At 45.6% G+C, this 17,280-nt stretch overlaps 1 protein-coding gene across 4 annotated transcripts in view; it reads left to right on the top strand.

Annotated features, from left to right (window-relative positions):
• TSC2 (TSC complex subunit 2) overlaps window positions 1-17,280 on the top strand; it is a 105,687-nt gene that overhangs the window by 71,255 nt on the left and 17,152 nt on the right. For 3 of the 4 annotated variants that reach the window (XM_082261066.1, XM_082261064.1, XM_082261063.1), the window contains 3 exons: window positions 703-771; window positions 11,272-11,429; window positions 13,305-13,783. In XM_082261066.1, the coding sequence (XP_082117192.1) occupies window positions 703-771; window positions 11,272-11,429; window positions 13,305-13,783 (706 nt within the window). The remainder of the gene's footprint in view (window positions 1-702; window positions 772-11,271; window positions 11,430-13,304; window positions 13,784-17,280) is intronic. The other variant, XM_082261065.1, reaches the window with a different exon arrangement.

Raw genomic sequence — 17,280 nt, 5'->3', positions numbered from 1 at the left:
GCATCAAAAGTGCACCTGTGTTGCATTTTTTGTCACATGACCTATGCAACACACACCATAAGTAATGCAAAATCGTGGCTGTTTTTGGCAGCAATTATCTGCACTTTTTTTTTTTTTTTGGTACAACCCTGCTGAAAATACTTATTTTCAGACGATAATTTTTGCCGGCTGAAATTTCGGTGCATCACTAATTATAGTGTGCAGAAAAGCAGCCATGTTGTGATGTCATCTAGTATCCAGTATTCATTTTCAACAAATGTTTCAGTGGTCACTAGTTCATGGTGGTTTTATAAGATGTGTGCTTATTGGTGTTGGGCTAGACGAGGAACTTCCCTGCAAATTGAGGTTGGATTTAGTGCACAGAATGATCTCCTCCAGTTTCTGTTTGGGTAACTGGACCAGTGATTGAGCCATTATGACCTATTACCACATCCCCAGAAATGTTGTCCGCCTATTAATAAATTACAGGGAGCTTTTGATAGAAATGTCTTTTATATTACTGCCTCTGAATAGCCTTCCCCAATACTTGTGGATTTGAGGATGGTATTGGGTGGGGGGGTAGGGGGGAAAGGGAGGAAACCCTTTTAGAAAGAGCTTATTGAGATTAAGAAAATTTATCTAAACTCTATGAAAATATTTGGTGGGGCGTTGCTTCTACAATGTGGTGCTTTCTTTCAAACTCTTGTTCCTCTCCCATTGCAGTGGCCTCTGTTTCTCCCATCTCCCCGTCCAGTGGTCAAGGAAAGCTGCTTAGGAGCATATCCTGGGCAGGTACATCTATATTAATCAAAGGATCCCCGCAAAACTGTCTGACCCATTAACAAGCCTGTGGCACCTTTGCAGCCGTATTATGAAGTTTGTTAGCTACGTGCTTTGTTGCTAATGAAGAGGGAAAAAAAAAGGGAACCTAACTGTAGCATGGGCTTCTGAGTGTGCATGTAATTAGTTTGTCAGAGATTAGCTCAGCTTTTGTTGAACCCCAACTGAAAGTGCATGCTGACTTGTCTAACTGTGCTGGAATCATCATTGTGCTCCATGGAAGCTTCAGTTTTGTAGATAGAAATTATTTAATAACCATATTAATCAGCGATAATCAAAGTGCTTATTTTGTCATCACTTTGATATTAACCCCCTCCTTACGTTTTGACTGTCCCAAGCCATGCTTGAATCTCAGGATTTACTTGTAAGGCTTTGTATGGCTTAAGGTGCCATGCACACTTCATTATAGTCATCTGACATTCTGGTTGTATTTCCAGAAAATATCAGAGAATGGGTGGGCATTCTTACAATCACTTCTTTATTTAGGTCTAAATGAACATTATTGGGTGGTTTGGAACTTTGGGTTGGCTTTCCATGTGGTTGTTTCATGTGTTGTACACTTTGTTGCCAAAATCCTGACATCACAGTTACCTATTCGGCCCAGAGTATGGGACTACCCCTCCAAATGACTATATTCACATGTTTTATATAGAAAGCAGTGATGGTGCTACAGCAGACAAAGATGTTTTGTGCAAATTCTAACCTTCTGGGAACAGTTTTGAGGAAGGCCACTTTCTGTTCCACCATGACTGTGGCCCTGTATACAAAGCCAGCTCCATAGAAAAAAAAAAAAAAAAAAAACACACAGAAGGGCACAAACACCTAGTGCATTACCAAAGGTTTTCTTGTGTAAAGAACAAACAGCCAAATCCATACTCACAACAGTGGGAAATACAAGGGTTTACACCAAATCCCAATCCAGTGCGAGTATCACGTGGCCTGGCCTGATGCACCACTATGTTGGTAAGCTGACGTGTTTCGGGGACGAACCCCCCTTCCTCAGAGCTAGCTGAACACCTTTTGGGATGATTTATAATATCAATTGCAAGTCAGGTCTTTTTATCGAGCATCAGTACCCGACCTCACAAATGCTGTTGTGCCTTAATGTACACAAATTCCCACAGATGACCCAAAGTCCTGTGGCAAACCTTCCAAGAAATAGACCTTTCTTAGATGTGATTATTTAATTGGGAAGTATCAGGTTTGTCTGATTTTTAGCCTTGTTCATGATTTTACAATAGTTTACCAAAAGTATTGGGACACCTGCCTTTACACGTACGTGAACTATAATGGTATACCAGCCTTAGTCCGTAAGATCCAATATTGTGTTGGCCCGCCCTTTGCAGCTATAACCGCTTAAACTCTTCTGGGAAGGCTGTCCTGTCCACAAGGTTTTGTAGTGTGACTATGGGAATGTTTGCCCATTCTTCAAACATTGACTGCGCACCAGTGCACAAAGCAAGGTCCTAAAGACCTGGATGACTGAGTTTGGGGTGGAGGAACTTGACTGGCCTGCACAAACTCGCTCATCCATGTCTTTATGGACCATGTTTTGTGAAATGGTGTGCAGTCATGTTGGTGTAGGAAGGGGCCATCCCCAAACTGTTTCCACAGAATTGAGAGCATTAAATTGTCCAAAATATCTTGGTATGCTGACGCCTTAAGTGTTCCCTTCACTGGAACTAAGGGCCAAGGCCAACCCCTGAAAAACAACTCCAGAACATAATCCCTCCGCCACCAAATGATTTGGCCCAGTGCACAAAGCAAGGTCCATAAAGACATGGATGAGCCAGTTTGCGGTGAAGAAATTTGACTGGCTTACAGAGTTCTGACCTCAACCCGATAGAACATCTTTGGCATGAATTAGAGCAGAGACTGCAGGCCAGACGTTCCCGTCCACATCAGTGCCTGACCTCAGATGCGCTTCTGGAAGAATGGTCAAACATTCCCATAGACGCACTACCAAACCTTGTGGACAGCCTTCCCAGAAGAGTTGAAGCGGTTATAGCTGCAAAGGGTGGGCCAACCCAATATTGAACCCTACGGACTAAGGCTGGGATGCCATTAAAGTTCATGTGCGTGTAAAGGCAGGTGTCCCAATACTTTTGGTAATAAAGTTTACATGTACTGACAGGTCTCTATTGTAATTTAAGCTGGATGCCAGTTAAATACAAAATTTAACTAGATATACTGTATGTAGACTGATGTGCCTGACAAAATAGTTTAATTCTATTTATCCTGTGTAGTAATCAAAGTAACTCCACCAGATGGCACAACCAGGTCCCTAACCTTACTTTACTCCACTACCATTTTGAATCAAGTAAGGGAGGGTAGTAATCCCAGTCATTTTGTTTCGCTTCGCCAACTGTCCATCTGTCCCATTGGGGAGATTTCCCTTCACATCCTGTCCCATAACCAGAACTAGTGCCCGCCATTGGAACATTTTCCTCTTGACTACTTTTCTGGGGACCAGCCAAAATTTTGAGATTTTCTTTCACTTTCAATGATAATGGTAAACAGTACAAATAGAGAGGTTGAATCTTCAAAATGGGGGCACAGACGGCAATAAAAACTGACATGAGTTCTAATCCCTCCCCACTCTATCCACAACAGAAAAATGAGTTTTGCCTTTAGTTATACTTTTAGTAAAGAAGTTCAGCCATACACACATTCTAGCCTGCTGCATAGATAATAAAGAAGCATTACCTCCTTGATTAGGTCCTTGCTCCAATGTCTTTCCTGCTAGTGAAGGCCTAGTGTTAGACTGACTACACCGAGCAATACATTAGAGCCCTGATTGGCTCATGATGCTGCCTTCCCCCCCCCCCCCTTTTAGTCTTGGATCTCCTGTTAAAGGCATTGCAGCTAGCTAATATAAAGACTGTAGCATGGTGTATTTACAAGATATTTGTGTGGGTTTAATACCTTCTGAATGTTCCAGAGGTCACTGCTTCTCTGCCATGAAGACTGGACTTTGCTTGAGAAAGGAGCAGAAAGTGCCAAAATAATGCAGTAATTTCCCAATATGGCAGCAGCTGCTGTGTCCCAATAGGCATCAATGGGGATGCACAGAACGCCTGTACATCCCCGTGTAGATAAACAGGGCTCTCCGCCCTCGTTCACATTAAACGTGGCTTTAAAATCGTGCGACTTCATTTGAACTCTCACGATTTCTAAGCTGTATTTTAGTCCGGCTTCAGGGGCGATGTGAAAGACATCTGTGCAGGTTCATGCACAGATGTCTATTGAAGTCGCCCCCGAAGTCTCCAAAAGTAGTGCAGGAACTTTTTTTGGAAAAGCACCAATTCAGATGGTGCCATTGCTGCATTAGGCTGCGATTTGACATGCTGCTTGACCTGACAAATCGCATGTCAAATCACACTGATGTGAACGGGGGCTAAACAGGTGTATGCTTTTACACGCCACGTGTGAATGAGGCCTTAAAGCGGAGTTTAGGGCAAAAAAAAAAATGTACCTAAAAATACCCCCGGGACATTCAGGGCTAGTGCATTTAAGCAATGATAGCCTCTGAACTGTCCCCGGGTTCACTTACCTTTTTTGAAGTAATACTTAACCTTGAAAATGTCTTGTACAGCGCTGCCATCTCAGGTGTGGGCAGCTGAAGCCAGAGCCTCCTCTTCGGTGACGTCGGAGTCCCAGAATGCCCTGCTCTTCACTCCCGGTGCAGGCGCTTCATCCCTGCACAGCTGCTGGGCATGCCCAGAAGCTGTTCAGCATGGAATGACACGCCTGAATCGGAAGTGAAAAGCAGGGTCGGTGCAAGCGCATTGACTCCTGAGATCGATGATGCTCATCTCCCAGGAGTCAATGCAAGGAGGAAGTGACGGCGCGGACCGTGGCCGCAGAGGGAGGAAGAGGAATGAAGGTAAGTATATTTTCATTAAAAACAAGGTAAGTGAAACAAAAAAAAAAATGTAATATCCTAATTCTTTTTCAGGTTCATCTAAGCTTGCCACAGTACCCAGGGCAGCCGGCCCTGCTCACACGCTTTGATAAATGTGCCCATTTGCTTCTGCTGTTGGTGACCCGAGGAGTGGACCATTTTGTTCAAAGAGTATCTTGATGCCAAAGCAAAAATATCACCTCTTGCTGCTTACCAATCTTTCCATGTGGTGCCTGCATTCGTTTTCTCAGGCATTTTTCTTCCTTTTTTCTTTGGTAATCCTGCCACTAATTTACTATCTTTCAATAGTTTTTTATTGAATTTATAGGTATAAACAACATTAACACTCCAACATGGAGTGAAAAACATACAAGTATAACAATATTAACAGTGATAATCAACAAAGTTTCCAGTTTATGTCCAGCAGTACAGGATTATTAGGATCAGGTATTTACACTTAATACAATGTCACATCATTAATCTGTAATAGTAGGAAGATTGAGTGTCACTCCCCCTCCGACCGGTGTAGCGTGAGAATTACCTACCCCGTGAGAATTACCTACCCCTCGTCACTTCCGGCCAGGAACAGCTGAGCAGCGCAGCAGTGCGCATGCTCACAGGGCCGGATACCTAAAGGGACGACAGAGGAGCAGACTAGTGCGCATGCGCACTAGTATGGAAATAGCACGGTGTACCGTGAAAAAAACCTACCCACGCGGCGGTTAAATAAAACAGCGGGGTTGCAATACGAATCATCTCCGCTCCTGTGGCTATCACTTCCCTGCTCTCGGCAAGTAAATATAAAAGCGGCTGGCGTCTCCGTGATTTATCTTTTCATACAGCCGCCGCCGCTTTTATATTTACTTGCCGAGAGCAGGGACGTGACAGGCACAGGAGCGGAGATGATTCGTATTGCAGCACAGTTGTTTTAATGTAACAGCTGCATTCCATACAGTGCCGTGAACCGGAAGTGACGAGGGGTAGGTTTTTCTCACGGGTAGGTAATTCTCACGGAACACCGGAACCCCTAAGGGAGCAATGTCTCCAGGTCGAAGGAGAGTTGACCCCAGCTCCCCATGTGTCGGGATGAGTGTTATTACTTCAGTTATTAAGACATATATTTTTCTATCGGGGGTAAAAATGACGCCCAACATCTCGCCACTATGTTGGCGAGAATGCGGCCAGATTGGCACGCTACAACACATGCTTTGGGAATGTCCTTCCTTAACAACCTTTTGGAACTCGGTATTCCAGTGCATAGCATCTTGCACTGGAGTATTGAGAACCCCAACCATTGAACTGGCTCTTCTGAACCTAAACATTGATACCTATCCTATGACCTATAGACCAGGGCTTCCCAAACTTTTTTGGGCCGAGACCCACTTCTGAATACAGTTATTTTTCGGGACCCACTTGCTTGTAATTGAATATTGTAAAGCGCTACGGAATTTGTTGGCGATATATAAATGCAAATATTATTAATAATAATGCATATTTTGAAAGGGAGGGGGATGTTAAATTAGAAATATCAATCAATTTATTTTTGAATACACTTAATATTTAAATAAATATAAGGCTATATGGCACTCGCCCTCCTTCCTCTCCCATAGTGAAGGTGAAGCTCCTGTTTGCCCTCTCCAGGGCCCAGCACACCTCACCCAGAGTCTCCATGATGAGGAGCTCTATGCTGGTCTTGGTGTCCTGGCTCTTCTCCTTCAGATCCTCTACTGGGGTCACAGAAGCTGCCATGAACTCCTGACCCCGCCGGGCCACCTGGTCCTCCTATGGCACCAAGGCTGCTGTCTCTGTCCGCTATAGCTGAGAGAATCCCGCCGCCAGTCTAACCACCACTGCTGCTGCCAACTGGACTGAGGAGCTGGCTCTGCACCCCATGAACATATCCTACATAACAGCCCACATACGTACTCACTGATGCAAGTATCCTCCTCGTGGGAAATGCAGGCCAGCCTCCATAAACTGCATGGGCGGGGTCCTGAATCCTGGCTCTCTGTAATTTGCGCAGGCTCGCATAATTTAAGCAGGCCCGCTCTCAGGGATTTCCAGCTCATCGCGACCCACTCAAATGCAGCTCGCGACCCACCAGTGGGTCCCGACTCAGTTTGGGAACTCCTGCTATAGACAAATGATGATCCACTTGCTACTAGCTGCTAGAACTATAATATTAAGAAATTGGAAATCCACGTTCATTCCGAATCTCTCAGATGTCATAAATTTAGATAACTATCTACTAGAGAAAGCTTTGTCAGTAAATTATTTAACTTACCATAAATTTCAGGTATCCTGGGCCGCCTGGCCTGATCTTACCCCTGATAGTAAGTTAGTTTTTTAAGACATTCTTCTATCTGTTGCAGTACAATGCTGTCCACTGTACTGTAGTAAGGAAGCAGAGTTGTCACCCTCGGCTGCTCTCCTGACTTGGATGCAAACTTCTCCCCATCTTCATTACATGACGGGAAGGTTTGTATCCTACAGATGAGAGCTGGGAAGTCATTTTACATGTTTGAGATTTCACTTCTGTACAGTAGTTGTTACAAGGGCACCAGATTCTGGATGGATCATTGAGAGGCTTTACCTTACAGAAAATGTACTTGGGCCTGAAAAAAAGAAAATGCAGCCATCACATCCAAGCACTAGTAGGGTGCAGTATAGATTTTTATTTTTGGGTTTAGATACTTTATGTAGACTTCTAGGTTATACATAACCGTAACCCACAGCAACCAGGTTTATTTTATTTTGCTTGGGGTTGCTACAGTTTGCATATAGTGTTTTCCCTTTATAAATAAATAGTGAACTATTCTCTTTAGGACTCATGCACACAGGCTTATGAAAATGAGCGACTTCTTTTTTTTTTCTGCCAGCATTTGGTAGAAAAAAAAACTCCTCTAATATGAATGCATTTATTTATGCACTTATGGCGTTTTAGCTTACTACTGGGCAGAATATTAAAGTGATTGTGGAGCTTTAGTCCCGGTTCACACTACCGCGACTTGTCAGCCTGACAAGTCGCGGTCCATTCAGTGCTACAGGAACCGTTCTAATAGGAGCGACTCAAGTCGCTCCGACTTAGAAAATAGTTCCTGTACTACTTCGGGGCGACATCGGAGCCAGTGGTGTATAAGGGTTTTGTGCTGCCCTAGGCCTGACTAAACTTGTGCACCCCCTAATTTAAATATGACCCACCCCTTCCTGTTTCTAACCCGATCTGTCATCTGTAAACCACATACCACAACCACAGTCTATCAGTGCCCATCAGCGTAGCCTCATCAGTTCCCATAAGTTCAGCCTCATAAGTGCAGCCATATCAGTACCGCCTCATTACTGCCCATCAGTGCAGCCTCATCAGTGGCCATCAGTACAGCCCCATCAGTGGCCTCCAGTGCAGCCTATCAGTGCCCATTGGTGCAGCCTTAGATATTTGGACTTGTGTTTGCTGTCACTGATTGCAATTATAGGAATATTTCACTTATTTGTATAATGACTAGGAAGTCCATAGTCGTTATATAAATACGTGAAATAATCAGTAGCAGCAAACACAAGTCCAAATATCTTATAAGAAAAGAGTAATCTTAATCATCCAGTGACATATTGCGATAGCACATATGAGGTGAGCAGGTCCAAAATATTATTGCCATCATATACAATTAAAAGTCTTAATTGTATATGATGCAATTCAATATGCTTGCTCAAGGACAAGGATGTTTAAAGAAATGAAAATATATTATTGACATGATGCCTGCCATACCTGGGGGTGGAGGAGGGTAGGCGGAGCATTAGGCTGCAGTGCCACACTTATTAGCATTGGGGGCTGTCGGGCCAGTTGTATTAAGTGTGGTTGGCGGCCTGCGGCCTGTCCGAATGTCCTCCCCCGCCGGTATTATATACCGGCAGGTAGCAGTATAAGTGCTTTATGTGGGTGCCAGACTTATTTGCCTCCTGGACCCTGCCCTATGGGCCAATTTGCCCCATAAGCCTGGCACTATACTAAAAGTGTAGCGCAAGCCAGCGGGGACCCTTTTCGTGCGGGAGCAGGGAGGAGGCTGTTTTTTTTTTTTTTTTTTTTTTTTTGTGCGGGGTGCAGTTTTTTTGCTGCCCCCCTGCAAAGTGCCGCCCTAGGCCTGGGCCTTGTTGGCCTAGGCCAAGATACAGCACTGATCGGAGCGACTTGCATTGACTTCCATTATGTGAAGTCCGTGCAAGTCGCGCCGAAGTCACGGTGCATGCGACTTCACAGGTCGCTCCCGAAGTCGGCTCGCCATAGTGTGAACCGACACTTAGGCTCGGTTCACACTGCCGCTACTTGGGATCTGACTTGTGCTTACCTAATAGGTACTGTATGTAAATATTTCCTAAACATGCACTGTTTAGGAGATATTTACTGTACATACAGCCTGTGATGTCACCGACGCATGCAAGAAACGGCCACCCTGTGTTCTGTGCTGTAAACGGCAGTCCCTGCGCGCTTGTGCGGGAGTTACATCGGGGAGCCGCCACTCACAAGGCCAGAAGGAAGACCAAGTGAAGATGGAAGCGCCATCAGCGGTGATGGCACACCGCTGGAAGGCCTCGTTCGAAGGTAAGTTTCAAATGTGCAAGTATGCAATGCATACTAGCACGCTATAAGTTTGCCTTGCAGGTTTAAAAAAAAAAAAAAAAGCTATCAGTTTACTACTGCTTTTTAATTAGCACTACTAAAGTCGATCCGACTTTAGAAAAGGTTCCTGTACTATAAGTGACTTCTATCCAATTTGTGCCCATAGACTTTAATAGAAGTTGCTTCCAAGTCGGGTCCTCTAAATTGATGAACCGTGCCACAATTGTTTTTGTATGTTTGTTTTTTTTCTTTTTTTTTTTTTTGTACAACAAACCGGTTTATGCTTACTTGCTCTGTGCATTGGAATTGTACAGAGGCCCTGAGTGCCGGTTTACACTTATGCGATCAGACATTGCATATGATTCGGAGCGCACTGCTCCTAAAATCACATGCAATGTCTGTGCGGTGCAAATTCAGCCATACAGTTTGTATGGCTGAATTTGCACCGCAATCGCAGTGAACTCGCACAGGACCCTTTTTTTTTTTTTTTTTGGTCCGCAGCAGAATCAGATTGCATGGTGGTTCACACTAGTGCGATCCGATTCATGTGCAAACTGTCAGATAGCACTGCGATATGTGATCTGATCTGGGGGTGTCGTTAACTTTCAATTGACACCCCCAGCGTATCGCATATGGCAGTGTGAACTGCCTGTTCTGCGGATGCGATGCGGGAACACGCAGTATATTAGCAGTGTTCCCGCATCGCAAGAGTGTGAACCGGGACTGAACCTCAACTTCTCGGCCTCAGCCGGTGCTCGGGGCTGTTGAGTGCCCCCATAGAAAGCCCTTTTTATAGGGGCACTCGTACGGGCTCTAATAAAAGTAGGGGTGACCAGCGCTATGGATTAAGTAATAAAACGAATAAATAGAAATTCAAGATAAATTAATATAAATAGGTGTTAGCTGCCACCAACCAACCCCTGGATACCAAGGGTTAAAATGAGATAAAGAGAGAAAGGTCTGTAAAAGGCGCTACCTATGAATAGATGCTAAAATGTTGCTGAATAAAGTCGTACGGGCTCGCTCCCGAGCCTCACTGTCTGAGTCTATAGACAGAGACAGTGGAACTCTGCCTCGCTCCTTTGTCACTGGCTTTGATTGAGTGCAGCAGGAGCCAATGGCTCCCCTGCCTCGGCAAAGCCTGAGAGACCAGGAAGTGAGGGGAGAATAGAGCTGCAGGCGGGCAGAGCGCTGGATTGAATGAGGGCTCAGGTAAGTAAAAGGGGGGATTACTGACAAATATTTTTTACCTTAATGAAATGGAAGGTAACTGGATGGACTGTTGTCTTTATTCAACCTCAACTACTATGTAACTATGAAATGAATGCATTAAGGTAAAAGATATTTGGGTTTTTTTATTCTGGCTATTGGAATATATTTACGTGTATTTTTTTTTTTTTTTCTACTCAAAAGTTCCCCTCAGAACGCGCTTTTGGTGGATTTTTTTATTTATTTTTTCCTGCCTGTAAACACTTCAAATACTCCTGTAAACGCCTATCTGTGCAAGGACTGGTAGACTTGGAGGTGCTTTTACAGCCCTACAAAATAAAAATTTTGCTGAACGCTTTAAAAGCGGCATTTTTGTAAGCTCTTTGTGCATGAGCCCTTCATTGTCTTTTCTAAAGTGGCATGTGTGATACTCTTTGTACTTTCTGGTTTACATGCACGGCATGAAGTCTGCATGAATCTAGAATATGAAAGTAACAAATACCGGTCAGAAGTAATAGAGAGAGGGAATAAAAGCATCTGTAATCGCTTCTTCCATTGAGTTATATGTGGCCTGTTGCTTTTGGATTGATAAATAAGAGGTTCGGATTGGTTGCTATAGGCAGCCTTCCCACTATTCCTTACCTCCAGGCTGTACATATCATCCCAGAATTCTTCTGGCTAGGAGATGCTCTGAATTCTATTAGTAATGAACCTCTGTTGTTTCCAGAGTCCTCTGTGCTCCCGGAAGAAGGCTCCCAGACTGAAGCTGACGTAGACACGACCTCTCCGGCTGGGTCCCAGGAGCTGGATGACTTTAAGCCTGTGACCAATGATGACACACCAAGTGAAGACAAAACGGACAAGAAGTCTGAAGGAATCAGCAGGGTGAGCGTGTTACGCTTTAAGAGTTCTTGAATAATTCTAGTATCTTAGAGGGGGCAAAGAGCCACCAGCTCTTTGCTCAGGAAGCAGTGAGAATCTAGCTATCGGCAGTGTTTGCTCATTTCTCAGTGTTAGTCGGCGGGGGACAGAAGCAGCATTGGGCAGATGCTGCATCCACCCAGATAAGTATGATTAGGAGTCCATACTTAAGGTTTTTATATTCATTTTTTTACCATAATGCATTCTTTGTATTAAGGAAAACACACTTGTGCACAAGATCCCTCCCCCACCACCCTCTTATACTTACCTGAGCCTGATCTCGATCCAGTGCTGTGCACGCGAGCAGTGGCTCTCTCCCTCCTCACAGGACAGAAAGGCAGCAGTGGGAGCCCTATTGGGGCTACTCGCTAAAAAGGTGGAGCCAGGAGCACTGACAGGGGACCCTAGAAGGGGAAGATTTGGGCTGCTCTGTGAAAAACCACTGCACAGAGCAGGTAAGTATGACATGTTGGTTTTAAAGTTTTACAATCCCTTTAAATCGTACCTGCAAGGTGTATTTGAGACCCTTTATTTTTAATGGTAACAACTCCTAAAGCAGAACTAACGTTCCGCTATTCACTCTGAGCAGGCAGGCTTTTTATTTCAGAAGAGACATGATATTTCTCTTCTGCACTAAAACACACCTACCTGCCTGCCCACAGCCATCCCCGGCACATAAACTGTGCTGTGCATGCACAGCACTGAGCTTGCAGCAGCCGGCCTTTTCTCTGTGCCAGAATGATTAGCTCCTGCACATGCGCAGAGATAACGTCATCCCACGCTGGGCAACGAAGATGGGTGAAAATGCCGGCACCGGCTAGAGAGGGGATGGAAAGGTGAATATTCTTCCCTTTTTAGTTCCTCTTTAACTACAACATTTTCTGTCATGCTCCTGAGTTGGACAGCAAGCAGCTTTACTATTGCATAGTGCACTGGCACATTCTGGTGTAGTCACTTCTTCTAAAATAAATGAAGATCAGCTTCTGTCCTGTGCTCACATCTGCAGGAGGTTCATACGAAGAGTCTACAGGATGTGCATGATGTAGGGAGAGAAAATCTGATCAATCTATGCAATCACTTCAGCTCACTATTTACTTCAAGTATTCTTTGTTAATGTCCAAAAAAAGTAAACACCAGGACTGCTAGGACAGGAGGGCATTTGCCTCCTGAGCCAATACTAATCAGATATGCTAGATTTATGGTCCTGGGTGGAGATACTTCACCATTCAGCTAAATAGTCCCTAGAGTCTGTGACCTGTGCTGGGCATTCTTTATATTCCTGTTCCTTGTTCTGACCTTCAATCGCAGCATCTGGCCAACCTTGGTGGCTCTGGGATGTCATGTGATCAATTTGCCAAGGGCCCCAAAGGAAGCTGACGCTATACGACGTAAACAGATGTCCCAAAAAAACATGCCGCGTCGGAACATTCTCTTTTCACCATGCCCACTATGCACTGTGGCATCATGTCACACTTTGCATTGTATGCTGCCTTTGGACCAAATAAATCTACCATGAAAGGGCACTCAGTCGCTACCCACTAGGCCAGAGTTTCCCATTCCTTACCTGCAGAAAGGTTATTGTGATTATTTTAGGACATTCCTGAAGTTAGACTCTAATGGAGCAATGCTTATAATGAAAATGTGGTTGAAAAGCTAAGCAGCTATGCCCAGCTATCACAAGTTAAGTGAAAAACTTCACTAAACACATTTTTATTAAAACTGGCAAGAAAACCCCCAAAAAAAGAGAGAAAAACTAGTGTTTTCTAAACATGCAAAATGGAATTGTGAAGATGGTACCCCCTTCATAAAGTTTTTCCTTTCATCCTTTTATTTGCATAGTCCTCCTCCACCTCCAGTCAAGATTTGTCCACCCAGCAGTCAGAAGAGTCAGAACTTGGTGGAATCCCTATTGAAGGGTCAACACGGGAGATTCCTTTCCAGCCCTCCCAGACGCTGAGCAAGTCCAGCTCCTCCCCAGAACTGCAGACATTGCAGGAACTGCCTAAAGAGCCCGAGGCTAAAGAAGATCTCAGTACACCAACACCAGAAGCCAAACCTCTGCTGCAGACTCCAAGCGCAGAACCACCTATCATCCAGACTGCCAGAGCAGAGGAAGATAGCTCTAAACAAGAAGCTGGAGCCAGGCTTGAGCCAGGGGTGTCGCAGCAATCTCCAATATCTCCGAATGGATACCGTCCCAGAGGTCACACTATTTCTGACTCTGAGCCCTCCCGTCGGGGAAGGAGGATCAACGTTGATGCTTTCAGGAACAGCACAAAGGCCAGCAAGGCTGAAAAAGTGCCTGGAATAGACCCAAGGTACATCCCAGGTCTCCCTGTCTGATTATTTTAGGTTTATTGCATAAGTATGAGACAAAACAACAATGCTCACATCAACCAATTTATTTTGTATCCTTGTGCTGTGCTGGGAACATGAAAGGACAATCCAGTTCTTGTCAATTGGAAGAGCCTTCCTTTAGATACTTTTATGCATGTGACGAACCATTACACAATGTTCTTGGCAAAATACTCATACTCTACAGTTACCATCTTTCTTTCATTGACTGATTGGATGGGTAAAAGTGTACTTCTTATCCATAAAGGTCTGTTTTAAAGAACTAGTGACAACAGACATGAGGCTTGCTACACCTAGTTCTAGTTCTCATGAAGGGCTTTAGGAAATTAGTAGACTTTTTAATACATTTATTACCCTGTTTTTTGTTTTAGACTTTTGGAAAAGGACTAATTGACAAGGCTTGCCAGACTAGAGGCTGAATTGCTTATTGTAGGAATCAGTCTGATCTTTTCATATAGGGGAGCAGATTGATTTAATTTAGAAAATGGGTCTGTTTACTGTCTTAAACATCAGGTAATGGGTCTGGTTTTATCTGGTCTGGGACTAGTTAGCAATGGCCGTTACTCTTATTGGGTAATGAGGCTGATCCTTATGTCTGGGAGCAGGTTTTTCCTATTGGGGGGGGGGGGGGGAGGGCTGATGATGTTGGATTGCCTGTTGGCAGTGGGACTAAAAGAGAAGTCCTGTAAGTCCCGCATCACTGCAAGACCCTGTGTTTAAGCGTGTAACAGCCTCAACCAAAGTTCCCCATAACTAATCTCGGGGGCCGGACAAAACGCGTGGGGGAGGTGGCATCGTGGTGCCTGGGCTGAGGCTGCTACTTACAGTGTTGATGCAGTGATTTGCAGCTTACGGGACTTCTATTTTTCCCTGTATTGACATTTAGAGATGGAACAAACTGTCCTTGCCTGCACTCCTAGCGGTCGGTTCTCTGAAGAGGACCTGACGGAGCTTCGAGCGGCACCCGCAATTTTTGTATTGGCAATGGGGCTAGTTACTTATTTTTAAGAAAATGCTTTTTCTCTTACGTCCTCCGACAGTCGCCGCCTCTCCATATTCGTCACTATGGGGTTATTGACCTTTGCTCCGTAGGAGTAGCTAGGCAACAGAATATGTCAATATTAAAGCTTTTAGCATATCCCACCCCCAGGGGGTGGTCCCCTCAGTCAATACCCTCCTGCTTCCTGTATCCATACCTCAGTTTCATTGTCTAGCTTTCAGGAGTTAGCTGGCTGTTTCTGTGCTGGGGCATTTTGTCTCAGCCTTTATCTTCTTTTTAATTTTATTTGAGTTTTTTTCTCTTTCTTTACTTAGCTGTTACTTTTGTCAGCATTAGTTAGTTCTTCTGATGAAGAGGATCGTGCGGGCTGGGTCTCGGGCTGGCCCCCCTGGTCGCAGGTTGTGGGTCAGTGGCTTCCCAGCCTGCCATCGAGCGTTCCGTCAGGTATTTTTCCTGACATATGTGAACGACCCATCCCTGTTCACTGCAGGGATGCTGTGGTGAGGTGGCTACCTCACTGGACGCCATGCGGTTTCGCACCGCAGTTCTACTGCGTCCTGGCTGCGACTCTCCCTGTCCCATGTGCAGTGGCTTGATCGCTTGTGCGGGTTCCCCACGCCATTCAGAAGGTAAGTGTACTCTGTGTGGGGACCTGTCTGTTTAGTGGGTGTCAGTCTGGGACTGTGTAACCCTGCATGTCTGTTCACACTATTGTGCTCCCTGTCTGGATGCTGCTGTGGGCTGCAAGGAGGGGGGCTGTTATACACTGTTCTGTGTTACAAACTGTGTGATTCTCTGTGTGACATGCTGTATGTTGTAGGGCATGCTGTGGTACATGTTTTGTGCAACATGCGGTGGCCGCTGCTGCGGTCCGCCATTTTATTAATAGCTGCAGGCATATGAGGGTTTTTTCTGTATGCTGGGAGCGGCGTTTTTGGCGCCAAGCGCCGCCATTTTGGCGGCGATCGCTCCGGCCTCATGTTAGCACTGCATTTACTTCCTCCCCCGGCGGCCATTTTTTTGTAGCTTTCCATAGGCTTTATAGGAGCGGCTTCTATTGCATCACTTCCTTTTCCCTGGGCACACCGATCGATGCAGCAGTGATCTCTCCAGGTTTTTACCCTCTTTATTCCTGTATTCCTTGCCTGAGTTTGTCATTTTCCCTGTGGGGGTCGGCTTGTGCTGGTGTGTGTGAGCGGTGGGCTGCGCTCGCCGCGCTTTTAAAGGGGCAGTTACCCTTTTTTCTCCTGCACACTTCTGGGGGCATGGATTCTCAGGAAAGCAAATTTCCTCCCACTTTGCTGGGAGGCCAAGGGGCTGCTGCTGTTCCCCCTGAGGGGGGCGATTTGGCCACCATTGTGGCTAACCTGGCTGCTCAGGTACAGATGCTTGTGGCTGCTCAATCCACTAAATGGCCCAGAGTTTCAATCTCCTCTGATTCAGAGGGCGATGGGGCTGCTATGGCTGGGGTCCCCTTATCGGGGTCCCGTTCGTCCCTGGACTTTGCAGGGTCGGAAGGGGAGGCAGAGGTTGAAGGGGTTGATGATTCTCCCCCTGGCTCGTCTGAAGAGCTTGCAATCATGGATGAATTGGTTGCTTCTATCAAACAAACGCTGCATTTGCAGGATGAACCATGTCCTCCTGCCGTCCTGGCCTCTTATGGGACGCAGCGGAGACGCAAAATGTCGCAGGTTTTCCCTTGCACTGAGGATTTTCAACGCGCTGTTAGTGAACAATGGCGCAATCTAAAAAAGCCTTTTGCTGTGCCCAGTAGGTTTAAGCTGCGTTATCCTTTCACGCCTGCCACTGACGAACGCTGGTGTGTACCACCTCCGGTGGATCACGCGGTGGCGGTTTTAAATAAATCCACTGCGATTCCAGCAGAGGATACCCCGGTGTTCCGGGACCCTACGGACAGGAGGCTGGAGTCTCTTGCCCGCCATACTTACTCGGTTACCGGTTCCATGCTGAAAGTTATTTTTGCTTCCCTTATGGCAGCTCAGGCTGTCGCGGATTGGACGCAGGTGCTCAGGCGCGTCCTGGTGGCTGATTCTGCCCCGCCGACGACGTTGGCTATGGTGGATCAGATTCATCAGGGTGTCATGTATTTGTGTGATGCGGAATTAGATGTAATTCCTTTGGCTGCACGTGTGCACAGCGTGGCTGTGTTGACACGCCGTTTGATTTGGCTGAAATGTTAGTCTGTGGACCAATCTTCTCGCAAAACTTTATCTAATTTGCCATATACGGGATCTCGCCTTTTTGGCGACTCCCTGGATTCACTGATAAAGGGTATTTCTGGGGGTAAGAGCACTCTTTTGCCCCAGACTCACAAGTCTAAGTTTGTTCGTGGTAAGAAGAATACCTCGTTTAGACCCTCTCAGGGGTCCTTTCGTGCCTTTCGGTTGCACTATAAGGGCAAGCCCTTCAAAGGACAAGGCTCCCAGAAAAAGCTGTGGG

Source organism: Pelophylax lessonae (assembly GCF_965119305.1).
Source record: "Pelophylax lessonae genome assembly, chromosome: 6".
Lineage (NCBI taxonomy): Eukaryota > Metazoa > Chordata > Amphibia > Anura > Ranidae > Pelophylax > Pelophylax lessonae.
The sequence above is the reverse complement of the archived record's forward strand: the minus strand, read 5'-3'. Positions and strand labels throughout refer to the sequence as shown.